The following is a 13,697-nucleotide window of genomic DNA, read 5'->3' on the forward strand; positions in this document are numbered from 1 at the left end:
GGGGCGGGGTTAAATAGTTGCTCTAGCTCGGCCCCGCCTACTTCATGCCTTCATGAGAGCAGACTTTACTGTGTTACATTCTTCATACCAACACTAATCTAATGTGCTGGTTTCCATGACAACCCCAACACCACACACACACACACACACACACACACACACACAGAGTTTTCTCTCATCACACAGTCTTCATTAAAACACTTTAGACTCAGCAGGTTGCTGAACGTTAAACTTTCTTATCCTGATAAATTTGTTTGGTTTTGCTCATTTAATTTATTTAAGATTTAGTTTTTGCAAAATATTTGCTTGAAAATGTAAATGTTTACTTTTGTTGTGTTTTATCTGTATTTGTCATTTTCTATGTTGTTTTATTACTTTATAATTTCTGTCTGTCTGTCTGTCTGTCTGCCTGCCTGTCTGTCCGTCTGTCTGTCTGTCTGTCTGTCTGTCTGTCTGTCTGTCTGTCTGTCTGCCTCTCTCTCTGTCTGTCTGTCTGTCTCTCTGTCTGTCTCTCTGTCTGCCTCTCTCTCTGTCTGTCTGTCTGCCTCTCTCTATGTCTGTCTGCCTGTCTCTGTCTGTCTGTCTGTCTGTCTGTCTCATCCACACTATAGCAGAAAGTTTGTTGTTGTTTCTTGCTGTTTGTTTGCGGAGGATCCGCGTCCACCGGCTCTAGAGCGCGTGTGTGTGTGCGCGCGCGCGCTTTCTCGTCCTTATTCTTCTCAATAAAGTTTTTCTTCATGATTAATAAATGCCTCATATCGATCATGTCGATCATTTCTTGGTGCGTCCCGGCGCAAATGTGATCGAAACAAACTCACCTCTGTTCCTTCAGCTGAGCACCGGTCTGATCATCGATCTGATCACTTCACCCGCTGACTGATCGATCTGTAGATTGAAGTCGGAGACAGAGACAGAGACAGACAGACAGCTGGTAGAGGCACGAGGGACGGGTGAGGTCAGAGGGCTGCATCCCAACACTGCTGCCTCCTTCCTCCCCACCTTCCTTCCTTCCTTCCTTCCTTCTTTCCTCCCCTCCTGCATTCCTTCCTCCCCTCCATCTTTTGAGTCCATTTCAGAGTGATTATTTAGCAGAAATAAAGTTTTCACAGATAATTGTTGTTATTCTCATCATAGTTTCATTTTGTGAAGCTGTGTCAGCAAATTTCCTTCTAATAATTTAAACTACAGTTTCTCCATCCAGCTGAATCAAAATGAAATAAACTTTACATAAACATCAGTTTTTAAATGTTGTCATCCAGTGAGTCAAACGTTTGTGACATTTTTATTTGTTTTTCTTCATGTCAACAAAAATAAGCAGAACGTTACTTTATTATGATGTCATCTGTAAATGGTGCAGCAGAGGATTGTGGGAGTTTCCATGCATGTGGTTCGCCTAACTTTGACTACATGTTCCGGCAGAGAAACAGGAAGTGCCTCAGCCAATCAGGAGGCAGCTGGAACCTCCACCTACAAGCTAGCAGCATGTTTACATGTTTGCAAGTTTACATGTTCGCTCATGTGTCTTTGAACAGCTGTTATGTTTTCTCAAATGCCGTTTTTATGAGCTGCATCTGAAGGCAACATTAGACATGTGAAAGCACACAGCAGCATGTTACGCTAGAATGCTAAACATGGGCATCTTACCTGCTAACTGTGCACATAATGTCATCCTAACATTAGCATTTTAGAACTCTAACATGCCAAGATGCTGAATGGAACATGCTAATCTCTCATGTTAATATGCTAACGTGCTAAATCTTAACAGCTCAACATTAATATGCTAACAAATGGTGTCAAGTTCTGCTAGTAGTAGCATGTAGCTAATAAATGAAATCACAGGATTTACTAAATGTCTTAAAGGGAAATTTAAGGAGGAATGAGTGACAGCAGCAGTTTAACCCTTTGAGCTCTGACATAAATCGTGTTATACTGAGCTCATTAATATGTTAAGGCCAAAGCTAAACTTTAGCATTAACATTAACCCTAAAATTTTAGAAATTAAAATGTGTTATTAATTAACAACAAAATTAACTTTTGATGGATTTGTGGATGTTTAGTTTCTTTTCTGTGCTTGTGTCAGTAAATTTCTATATAAACATGACATCACATCATGTTCCATCACTTATTAGTTTGAGTTATTTTGTATTCATTTTATTTTTGTTTGACATATTAGCTTTTACTTAATTAGGTGAAGAAATTAAATAATGTGATGATGAGGATGATGATGATGATGATGATGATGTCCTTCGCTCAGTTTGTGTTACATGATCACTTCAAAATACAAAATGCTGCTTTTATTCATTTTTACATTTATTTAATTTATTTGGATACTTTTTCAGGTTCTGTCCGGTTCTGTTCGGTTGAGTAATAAGCGCACACATGGAGCAGAGACTAGAGCTAACGCTAAAGGTAACATGCTAATAAATCCAAATGCAACCTGTCCTTTCAAAATAAAATCCTGCAGGTCACATGCCTTTGCTTTAGCATTAGCATTAGCAGAAAGAGGCCGCAGTCTTAAGGGCAAATTTGGAAACAAAAAGTTCTGTAAAAAGTCTTTAACTAAAAGTCTCAAATTTCTTCTTGTAGGTGAACCGGGGGCAGGTTCACGTGATTGGTCAATTTATATCTTATGACACCAAAATGTCGGTTTCACTCTTGGTTTTGTGCAAATAAGGCGGCATAGATGTAAATGCAGGCTACAAAACTAAAAACGAATCAACGTACAGCTGAACCTCTGTGCCACAGCTGTGAGGTGAGCGTGTTAGACAAAGTGTTCTGGCTGGTGTCGCATGACTTTGCCCTGAGCTCACCTATGAGAATGACATTTGCCTACTGTGAGCTAGCTTTAGCATTAGCTCCAAGCTAAGCTGAGACACATCAAACCAGCAGAGGTGTGGAAGGATTCGTTATCTCTCTTGGTTCAGCAAACAGGAGTGGAGGCAGCGAGTGTGGAAGCAGAGGAGTGGACCGCGGAGAGGCGGGGCAGAGTTCACACTGAGATCTCAGCCTGCTTGTCTTTAGAAAGTCTGAGGTGTTCAGTTAGTGGGACGGACAGACAGACAGTGGTAGAGGAGGAACAGCCAATAGGAACGCGTCTCACAGCCTACAGCTCCAGCCGTCGTTACGAGGTGGCCTGTTTGTTCCGGAAGGTTTCGAAAAACGCCAGCATCCCCTTCCTCATGTTGCTGCTGCCGGTTCCCTTGGTTACCCTCACCGCGGAGGGACCGTTGCTGTGGTGACGGGAGGAGAGGGGGGGGAAGCCATCCATGGAATTAGCCCGTTTGACCTTTGATGGGGTCAAATGCCGTGACTTCATCCTGGGAGGCGGAGTCTGAGCCACGAGACACTTCTGATACTGAAGCTGGGGACAGAGGGACACGTCAGACAGACAAGCAGACAGACTGTGACACAGACAGACAGGTCACTCACCATACAAGCTGCCTGGACGGACTCTGAGATGATCCCGGCGTCTGGTTCGCACCAGAAGACGTGACACTCAAAGCGCTGCGTTCCTCCGTCAACAATCACAGCAAAGGTGTGGCTGTCATGGCCGACGCCCAGAAAGGTCAGAAAACGAACCTGACACTCCCAGAAAGGCTCCTCCCCTTCCTGTTACACACACATCACACACGTCTGCAGAACTCCACCTGCTGCTCGCTTTCATCAGTGCAGTCTGTGGGCGGAGCTACAGGGCCCTCAGATAGTTTAGAGGAAGTAGAAGCTTCCGATAAAAAGCCGACTTGGATGTCACGACGACGAGTATCACATGAGTAGTTAAACTCCGCCCACTGGCCTTTCAACAATAAGTGGTGATATTTGGGACACAACAATGACAAACTGGAGGAGTTTCAGAGGAAACAAAGCAGCGTTTCTGTCCTACAGGAGCTGGGGTTCAGGTTCTGTTTCCTGTTTCTTACCTCTCCCCTGCACAGAGACAGGATGTTGTCGGAGACGTGGATGACAATGGGTTCCCATTCGTCTCTGTCCGTAGAGTTCATGATGCTCTCTATGGCTTTGTTCAGCACCTCCATACCTGCACATCACCACATGCTCATATGATTACATCATCACAGCTCAGAAAGCAGCTGTCAGCTGTGTCAGTCCTACCCATGGCTCTGGACACGGGAAGGTTACCGATGTACTGGACCTCAAACCTCTGGACCTGCTGACGCACCGCCTCCAGAACCTCCACTGAGACAGACAAGGAGAGAGAGTCAGCCCTCCAAGAGCATAGAGGCAGGCAGGCAGGCAGGCAGGCAGGCAGGCAGGCAGGCAGGCAGGCAGGCGGACAGACAGGCAGGCAGGCAGGCGGACAGACGGACAGACAGACAGACAGACAGACAGACAGACAGACAGGCAGGCAGGCAGGCAGGCAGGCAGGAAGGCAGGCAGACAGACAGACAGACAGACAGGCAGGCAGGCAGGCAGGCAGGCAGGCAGGCAGGCAGACAGACAGACAGACAGGTGTGATCCTCAGATGTTTTCAGGTTACAGCAGGTTGGTCACCTTGTCTGGGCAGATCTTCAGGTGAGATGCTGTCCATGGTCAGAGAGCGAGACGGGTTCATCACAGCCTTCTCTGACATCATCTACAGGCAGACAGACAGACAGACAGACAAACAGACAGGATATGATGTGGGTCATGAATGAGTTGTGTTAGTGAACGTGCAGTAGGAATGGAACACGTGAACCTTGGAGCACATGTCATGCAGCGCCGTGGCGATGGCTTTAGCCGGAGAGTCGCAGCGGAACACGTGACACTTCAGCACACAGCTGTCCTTATCGCCGGCCACGAAGGCGAAGTCCCTGAACACAACCCGCACACGTGCACACAAGCATCAAGTAAAGGAACGATCCCTTCATACCGTTACAGGATCATTGATGATGTCAATGGCTTCCTGTGACCCCTGACCTTTACTAATCACGCCAGGACGCGAGCAAGCAAACCGATGACCGCATCGCATCGCCGACCCTCACAACAGCGTTTACAAAGCACCCACCGATCACATTATGGTGGGCGGAGCGTCCGTAGCAGAATCTGCTGTGACACGTTTGATAGGCGCACACTCACACACACACACAGATGGGCCAGCTACTTCCTGTACACAGGTTCCATTGTGTTGGTATGTATGGAGTGACTGAGCATGCTCACACAGGAGGAGGGGTTTACCTGTCCCTGCAGAGGACCAAGACCATGAAGAGGAGACAAGCGTGGTTAAAAAAAGAGAATGTCAGTGTGTTAGTGCAGACAGACAGAAACAACCCGGACAGACAGACAGACAGACATGCAGAGAGACAGACAAGCACACGGACAACCAGGCAGACACAAACCAAACAACCTGAACCCTCCCTCTGCTCTCTGATTGGCTCACCTGCCGTTGTTGCAGCCCACCCCCCAGACACGGATATTGATGATTGGCTGGCTGTGCAGAGGGGCGTGGTCTAAAGGGTCCAACAGGGTCAAAGTGTCTTTCTTCAGGACCAGCATCATCTCCTGACCCTACAGAAAGTCAGACAGACAGTTTGGCAGTGAGACAGTCCATAAGGTTTTTAGACAGCTGGCTCGTCAGACAGACAGATGTTTCACCTCGCCTGTTGCCTGTTGCCTGTCTCTCTGCTCCGGGCTGCAGTGAGACAGCTGCTGGATGACATTACTGACAACCAGGCTGCTGCGACCAGGAGACAGGTCGTCCTCCTCCACCTGCAGCCAGCCCAGAGAACGCACTGAGAAACACTGAGAGACAGACAGGCAGACAGAGAGACAGGCAGACAGAGATTAAACAAAGAGTGGGTAAAAAACAGAGAGAGAGAGAGAGATTAGATCATACGACTAATCTGCACTATAAAACAGAGAGACAGACAGACAGACAGACAGACAGAGGTTGTTGTTGTTGTTACCTTGGCGTCGGGGTCGTAGCGTCTCACATCGTCTTCATGCCAGGATGATCTGAGAAAAACAAACTTGCTGTGTGTATGAATGTATTGCTAAAGTGTGTGTGTGTGTGTGTGTGTGTGTGTGTGTGTGTGTGTGTGTGTGTGTGTGTGTGTGTGTGTGTGTGTATGTGTGTGTGTGTGTGTGTGTGTGTCTGTGTGTGTGTGTGTGTGGGTGTGTGTGTATGTGTGTGTGTGTGTGTGTGTGTGTGTGTGTGTGTCTGTGTGTGTGTGTGTGTGGGTGTGTGTGTGTGTGTCTGTGTGTGTGTGTGTCTGTGTGTGTGTGTGTGTGTGTGTGTGTGTGTGTGTGTGTGTGTGTGTGGGGGTGTGTGTGTGTGTCTGTGTGTGTGTGTGTCTGTGTGTGTGTGTGTGTGTGTGTGTGTGGGTGTGTGTGTGTGTGTGTTTGTACATACCTGTCCTCAGGCTGTCCCTGTCTCGGTCCCTCTGTCTGTTTTTCAGGTTCCTCCTACTCATCAAACAGAGGACAAAACAAATAGCATCAGGCTGGACTAGACTCTGTGGTCTAAACCCAGCTAAACTTTGATCAACCTCCACAAGAGTCAGATTAACCAGTATGAGATGGACTAAACTGGGTTCATCTGGGCTAAACTGGGCTAATCTGGGCTAACGTGGGATAAAACAACCCAGACTAACATGAGCTTCCTGCACTGCAGACTGGTCTGTGCTTTAACACGACACAGCTGAGTAACTATACGGGTTAGCCTCACTAAACTGATAACTCCACCAAGTGGACCTGTTTACTTTCATCATAAAGTGTCAGTCAGCTGTTCCAAACTCATCAAACCTGTTTGCCCTTCAGCTGGGGCGTGCTGCTTTGGCGTGGGTGCTGCCACTGGGTGGCGCCTGTGGGAACATGCCAGTAGTAAGTTCCTGTGGAGTCTTTGATGGTCCTCCATCCAGAGGGGAGGTCCAGGTCCAGCTGAAGGTTCTGGTCGGTCCAGATGTTGTCTGCAATAAAACAAAAACACAAACAAACATTCAGTAAACATCAGCAGCTGTTTAGGGTCTTATGAGGCGGGGGGGGGGGCAGAAATAGGAGAGGATGATGATGAATAATTAATAAAGCGTGAGGCTGAATCAGCTGATCAATACAAAAACCACATAATGATGGCAGGGGCGCGGGGCGGGGAGGGGGGGGGGGGGGGTGAATACAAGATAAATAATAATAGAAGTAAATGAATCCTAAACGCACCCACGATGACAAACTATCCCTTTGTTGAGCTAATGCTAAAACTCATAGCTAATGCTAAAAGCTAAAAAGAATTAACATACGTTTCTTTTCAAAACAATGATTGTGTCTCTGTAGCCTTGAGGGGACAAATGACACATGACTGTAAATGTCCTCCTGTAGAGTCTGTAGAGTCTGTAGAGTCTGTAGAGTCTGTAGAGTCTGTAGAGTCCGTGGGGTCTGTGGGGTCTGTAGAGTCTGTAGAGTCCGTGGGGTCTGTGGGGTCTGTAGAGTCTGTAGAGTCTGTAGAGTCTGTAGAGTCTGTGGGGTCTGTGGGGTCTGTAGAGTCTGTAGAGTCTGTAGAGTCTGTGGGGTCTGTGGGGTCTGTGGGGTCTGTAGAGTCTGTAGAGTCTGTGGGGTCTGTGGGGTCTGTGGGGTCTGTAGAGTCTGTAGAGTCTGTAGAGTCTGTAGAGTCCGTGGGGTCTGTAGAGTCTATAGAGTCTGTAGAGTCTGTAGAGTCCGTGGGGTCTGTAGAGTCTGTAGAGTCTGTGGGGTCTGTGGGGTCTGTAGAGTCTGTAGAGTCTGTAGAGTCTGTGGGGTCTGTGGGGACTGTAGAGTCTGTAGAGTCCTTGAGGTCTGTGGGGTCTGTAGAGTCTGTAGAGTCTTTCTTGTCTATGTCACCTTGAATGTGAATTTAAACGTGAGGGCTCATGGTCTCATCCATGATGTCTGATCAGAGGAACTCACTGACTTCATTAACAGAAAGGAAAGCATCCGGACCAGGATCAGGGGCAGCAAGGACCCTGTTTACACTCTGTTCTTACACCAGTGTGTGACCATGAGTGAAGTATCTGGCCAATCTAGTTACTAGACGGACCAGATGCTTCACTCATGGTCAAACTAAACTAGAGTTTAATGAACACAGTGTGTCTGCCGTGTTAGTAAAATGTTGTACTGTCCCTTTAAATATGGAACTGAAATCTTGCTGATGGTGAAGGTGAGAGAGGAAACCTGAGGACGTCCTCACCAGTCGGGATAGGATGACACGAGTTGTGTGTGTGTGTGTGTGTGTGAGAGAGAGAGAGAGAGAGAGAGAGAGAGACAGAGAGAGAGAGTGTGTGTGTGTGTGTGTGTTTACTTACCGTCATAGTTGACAATGATGATGGCCAACATGTAATCCTTGCCCATCATGGCTCCCCCCTTCACTCTGTGTGTGTTCCAGCTGTTTCCCCAACACACACACACACACACACTCAGCAGCCAATGTCACAGCCTTCTACTTGTCCTCTCTCTTTCTCTCTGTCTGTCTCATCCCTCCATCTGCCCTCGCCTTTCTGTCCTTCCCTCTCGGTTTCTCTTCCTGTGTCAATTTTCCTCCCTCTGTCTCTCTCTCTCTCCCTCTCTCACTCTCCCGCTCGGTCTCTCTCCCCGCTCGGTCTCTCTCTCGCTCTCTCTCTCTCTTTCTCTCTCTCCCGCTCGGTCTCTCTCTCTCTCTCTCTCTCTCTCTCTCTCTCTCTCTCTCTCTCGCCCTCACCCTCTCTCTCTCTCGCTCCCTCTCTCTCCTCCTGATGACATCACTGATTCGCTTACCCCTCCCTCTCTCCCTATGTTTGTGCGTGCATGTGTGCGTGTGTGTGAGTGTGTGTGTGTGTGTGTGTGATTTCATCTATGACTCAGTCAGTGAAAATTTTTAATAAAAAAAATCTCAGCACCATATTATGGTTTTAATATTTAAAGCAGACAATGTAATGTTCCCATTATTGTTTCCTCCTCTGATCTATAAAAAACCCACACTACATTTAGTCATCTGACTTTTTTGTTGCCACCTAAAAATCTGTATAGAAACTGCAACCACAGGAAACACCACACACAAAGAATCTGTACATTGTGTAAGACTCATTCCAATGATGAAGCTCTGGAATATCAAGTTAAATCTGTATATGAATGATTCATGAGTCATGATTAATACTTAAATTAATAATTATTAATTATTAATTACTAATTATTAATAACCTTGACAGAGAAACGAGGCCAGGAGGGCGAGGGACCAACAGAAGGTTTAAAGGGCAGGCGGTCAGTCCGGCTCAATAAAGCAGCTGAATGAGCGAGAAAATTTACTTATAAGGTTTCGAGCTTAGTTTTGGTAAATATATGATGGATAAAGCTCATTTAACCTTCCTTACTAATTAACGGCATCAACTCCAAGAAAATGACCACAATTCAGGAAAACACAAGGATAAAATATGATCCACTAAGTGAAGAGAGACAGCAGCATTGGGAACAGTGTGTTGTGTGTTGTGTGTTGTGTGTTTTGTGTTTTTTGTTGTGTAATTGTGTGTTTTGTGTTGTGTATTGTGTATTGTGTGTTGTGTATTGTGTATTGTGTGTTGTGTGTTGTGTGTTGTGTATTGCTTCCATTGTGTTGGGGAGGCAGTAGCCTAGTGGGTAGAGCTTCCGCTTGGGAACTGAAGGCTGGTCGGTTTGAGCCCCTGCCGAGGTGCCCCTGAGCAAGGCACAGAACCCTTGATTGCTCCCCTCTCTGCGAAGGGTGGTATGTAAAGGTAATGTAAGTCGCTTTGGACAAAAGCGTCTGCCAAAATGACCGTAATGTAATGTGTTTTATGAATGCTGTGGAAAGTTATTACATAAAGTACCAAAATGTAATGTTCATTTATTAAAACACGGGTGGATTTTTACCTATATTTTCATTTATAATGATATTTTGTTCTTGTCTAGAACAACTGTGAGCTTTGCTGTGTGACGTGTTATATAATAATAGTTATAAGTTATAAGCACAACATATAATTTTTACAAGTTATAAGTTATAAGCATAAACAACAAATCACAAATGCAGGCGAGCTTTCACATTACTGCAACAACACTTTTTAATAAAGAATAAAAAGAAAAAAAGAAGCCTTACATTTTGTCCACGTGCCCCGGAAACACGTTGACACAGCCGCATATCCGTATTTGGGCAATGTGTATTACAAAGTAAAAGCAGACTTGTAGAAATGGAATCGATTGAAATTAAATAGTTAGTCTTTTACTTCATTTAAGGGCTTTCTGCGCGTGACCAGTCGAGTTACTGTCGTGAATTTTCTGACTCCATTCTCTGAAGATCATGTTAAGTCACACACTGTTTTATGTTCCATGAAATAAAAATCACACCGCTGCGAAAGCTTGCTCTTATTTTGAAAGTGATGAATGGAAGCGTAGTTGTGTGTGCGTGTTAACTTTGGGAGAACCCTTTGATCGAAACTTTAAACCTTCAATCTTTCCCGCAGCGTTCTTCATTTTCAGCCTGACATGATGACTCCATGAGTGCGTCTCTGTCTGTCTGTCTGTCTGTCTGTCTGTCTCATGGAGGACCATTACGTCACACCAGGTCAGAGTCACTGCTCGCTCATGCTAACTGTTAGCTCGGCGGCTCGTGTTGTTTACCTCAGTTCAGTTTAAAGTACAACAATAAATCCCGCTCATGGTGATTACGAAGTGTTTGTGTTTAGGAGGGAAACATGTCACCGCTTATCACGCGTATGTGACATTATTCAGCGTGTGTGTCACTCAAAGAACATCTAACTTTAACCTGTTTGTGTTGCTGGTTAGCTTCATGCCGCGCATTCTGTGGAACTGACGAGTTTGTGTTGTAAACCTGTCTCTGTGTGTGTCTCTCTCCCTGTGTGTGTGTGTGTCTCTCTCTGTGTGTGTGTCTGTCTCCCTCTGTGTGTGTCTCTCTCCCTGTGTGTGTGTGTGTGTGTGTGTGCGTCTCTCTCTCTCTCTCTCTCTCTCTCTCTCTCTCTCTCTCTCTGTGTCTCTCTCTCCCTGTGTGTGTGTGTGTGTGTCTCTCTCTCTCTCTATCTCTCTCTCTCTCTCTGTCTGTCTCCCTCTGTGTGTGTGTCTCTCTCTTTCTTTCTCTCTCTCTCTGTGTGTCTGTCTCCCTCTGTGTGTGTCTCTCTCCCTGTGTGTGTGTGTGTCTCTCTCTCTCTTTCTCTCTCTCTCTCTCTCTGTGTGTCTGTCTCCCTCTGTGTGTGTCTCTCTCCCTGTGTGTGTGTGTGTGTGTCTCTCTCTCGCTCTCTCTCTCTCTCTCTCTCTCTGTCTCTCTCCCTGTGTGTGTATGTGTGTGTGTGTCTCTCTCTCTGTGTCTGTCTCCCTCTGTGTGTGTCTTTCTCTCTGTGTGTCTCTCCCTGTGTGTGTGTGTCTCTCACTCTCTCTCTGTCTCACTCTCTTTCCCTGTGTCTGTCTGTCTTTGTGCGTGTGTGTGTGTATTGTGTAGTGCTTCCAGTTTGTTTTAAGAATGCTGTGGAAAGTTATTACATAAAGTACCAAAATGTAATGTTCATTTATTAAAACATGGGTGGAGTTTTACCTGTATTTTCATTTATTATTTATATATATAATCTGTTAATAGTGTCTGAAATGTCTTATTCACTTATGTAGTCTATAATTTAATACTCTAGTTTAGAATCCATGATTGGTTGATCAATATTCAAACCAATGAAAATTAATTTCCTTCGGATCCATTTGAAAACATCAAAAACTAAATTGAGGTTAAAGTCATCCGTCTGTGTCTGTCTCCTAGGCAACCAGGAGCGGGGTTGGAATGACCCTCCTCAGTTCTCATACGGCCTGCAGAAGGCCCGTGGACCACAGAGGAACCTCCTGAGCAGGAGAGCTCCTCCTTCAGCTGCTGGTAAAATAACAACAACTACTCACACGCTCACGCGCTGCCCCCCAGACTCACACGCTGCCCCTGACTCACACGCTCACACGCTCACACGCCCCCACGCCCCCACGCCCCCACGCCCCCACGCCCCCACGCCCACACGCTCACACACTCACACGCTGCCCCTGACTCACACGCCCACACGCCCACACGCCCTCACGCTCACACGCTCACACGCTGCCCCCCCTCACCCCCCTGACCGAGGACATTTATGAAACGTTTCTGTTCACAAACCTGTAAAAGTGAAATTGAACTCTGAACCTTATTTCTCCCTTATCACTGATTGGTCTCTTGGATGCAGGAGCTCCTCCCACTGTTCCTTCCACCTCCAGCCCCTTGGCTCCTCCTCTATGTGGCATTGCCCCGCCTCCTCTTCAGCCAGGTGAGAGAAGGGAGGAGTGTGTTTGACTAAAGCTGTGAAGTTATCACTGTGTATTAATTTATGAGTCTTCTTTGTGTTTCCCGCTCACAGCCACACCCCCTCCTCTGCTGTGCCCAATGAGCTCTCAGACAAACACCTGTGACAACCAATCAGAGAGCGAGCCTGATGTAGAGGGCGTGGTCTCCATGCTGAGGCGGGCGCTGGAGTCATGCAGACAGGAAGTCTCAGTGAGTGAGGACAGAACTAAGCTCACATTTAGTTTTCATACTCTGCTTGACCTCTGACCTCTATGCAGGCTCAGGTCTGCAGCGATGTGGCAAAGAGGCTCCGCCTCCTGGAGGACAGCTGGAGGTCAGGGAGGCTCTCGGTGCCGGTCAGGAAACGCATGAACACGCTCGCTCTGGGTAACCTGTCCTCCTACCCGTCTGTCTGATTACCCGTCTGTCTGCCTGTCTCACCTTCCTGCCTGTCTCTGTCTCCGCAGAGTTGCAGTCTGGTAATTGGGACTCAGCTGATGAGATCCATCGCTCCTTGATGGTGGACCACGTGACTGAGGTCAGCCAGTGGATGGTCGGCGTCAAGAGACTCATAGCTGAGACCCGTAAGCTGAGCCCAGAGCTCTTAGAGCCAAAACAGAACTGTACAGGACCTTCAGTCCAGGATCCTGCTGAACCACCCAGACCAGGGTCTCCCAGTCCTCATTCTTAAGGGTTTTTATTTTAGATCCACTAATCCACAAACCTAAGCTGGTAATGTAGGTGGACCCAGGACCTTCTGGAGCATCAGCTGGTGGACCTTTGTTGGTGTGGAGTCTTGGTGGGTTTGGTTTGTCTGTTTTTGGAATAAATGTCTTCTGATGTGGGAGCGACGGTGTCAAAGTTCATTGATATACATGATGGGATGTTTGGGATGTTTACAAAAACCTTCAAGGTTAAGAACCCATACATTACATTACGCTCATTTGGCAGATGCTTTTATCCAAAGCGACTTACATTACATTACCACCCTTCGCAGAGGGGGGAGCAATTGAGGGTTCGGTGCCTTGCTCAGGGGCACCTCGGCAGGGGCTCAAACTGGCAACCCTCCGGTTCCCAAGCGGAAGCTCTACCCACTGAGCTACTGCCTCCCTGAACCCTTATGAGACATACACACACACACACACATGCACACACACGCACACATGCACAAACGGACATGCACACACGCACACACGCACACACGCACAGTCCAGCAGGGGGCAGCAGAGGAGTGAGTGTTCTGCCAGTATGTGACGTCATTCTGGCTTCATACACAGCGTGTCTGTACTGAGTGGTGATTGATTATTAGTGAGCCAGTTTCAGAGTGACTCAGCAGATGTGTGATGTTCCTGAAGTGTTTTCCATTGAGCTCAGGCTAAAATAGGAAAACTGGAATTGCGCAATAATTTCCATACTACTTATCAGTCACCGACCAGCCTTTATGCTTAGTTACCAC

The 13,697-nt window shown here is 46.9% G+C and overlaps 2 protein-coding genes across 2 annotated transcripts; one reads left to right on the forward strand and one right to left on the reverse strand.

The window, feature by feature from the left end:
* Nucleotides 1-1,260: 1,260 nt before the first annotated feature.
* Nucleotides 1,261-8,665, reverse strand: apbb3 (amyloid beta (A4) precursor protein-binding, family B, member 3). The gene is made up of 12 exons (XM_076140491.1): nt 8,262-8,665; nt 6,736-6,899; nt 6,344-6,396; nt 5,898-5,946; nt 5,587-5,733; nt 5,372-5,499; nt 4,691-4,805; nt 4,507-4,588; nt 4,108-4,191; nt 3,918-4,033; nt 3,430-3,609; nt 1,261-3,361 (listed from the first exon to the last, which is right to left on the reverse strand). The coding sequence occupies exons 1-12, from the start codon at nt 8,308-8,310 to the stop codon at nt 3,122-3,124; spliced, it is 1,407 nt and encodes a 468-aa protein (XP_075996606.1). The 5' UTR covers nt 8,311-8,665; the 3' UTR covers nt 1,261-3,121.
* Nucleotides 8,666-10,299: 1,634 nt separating this feature from the next.
* sra1 (steroid receptor RNA activator 1) lies at nt 10,300-13,088 on the forward strand. Its single transcript, XM_076140493.1, has 6 exons — nt 10,300-10,504; nt 11,699-11,809; nt 12,144-12,224; nt 12,315-12,451; nt 12,520-12,628; nt 12,709-13,088. Exons 1-6 carry the CDS (start codon nt 10,480-10,482, stop codon nt 12,930-12,932), a joined length of 687 nt encoding a protein of 228 aa, XP_075996608.1. The 5' UTR covers nt 10,300-10,479; the 3' UTR covers nt 12,933-13,088.
* Nucleotides 13,089-13,697: the final 609 nt, after the last annotated feature.

This window comes from Genypterus blacodes, unplaced genomic scaffold, assembly GCF_046128005.1.
Source record: "Genypterus blacodes isolate CSIRO-AG114 ecotype Tasmania unplaced genomic scaffold, CSIRO-AGI_Gbla_v1 ptg000629l_1, whole genome shotgun sequence".
NCBI classification, from domain to species: Eukaryota; Metazoa; Chordata; class Actinopteri; order Ophidiiformes; family Ophidiidae; genus Genypterus; species Genypterus blacodes.

Excerpts from the sequence above, each read along its gene's own strand:
- sra1 (XM_076140493.1), top strand. The coding sequence starts at position 10,480 with ATGGAGGACCATTACGTCACACCAG. Across the intron at positions 12,225-12,314 it reads CCCGCCTCCTCTTCAGCCAG|CCACACCCCCTCCTCTGCTG; the intron begins GTGAGAGAAGGG and ends TCCCGCTCACAG. Across the intron at positions 12,452-12,519 it reads CATGCAGACAGGAAGTCTCA|GCTCAGGTCTGCAGCGATGT; the intron begins GTGAGTGAGGAC and ends ACCTCTATGCAG.
- apbb3 (XM_076140491.1), bottom strand. The coding sequence starts at position 8,310 with ATGATGGGCAAGGATTACATGTTGGCCATCATCATTGTCAACTATGAC. Across the intron at positions 6,900-8,261 it reads CATCATTGTCAACTATGACG|ACAACATCTGGACCGACCAG; the intron begins GTAAGTAAACAC and ends GTTTTATTGCAG. Across the intron at positions 3,362-3,429 it reads CCGTCCAGGCAGCTTGTATG|CTTCAGTATCAGAAGTGTCT; the intron begins GTGAGTGACCTG and ends CTCTGTCCCCAG.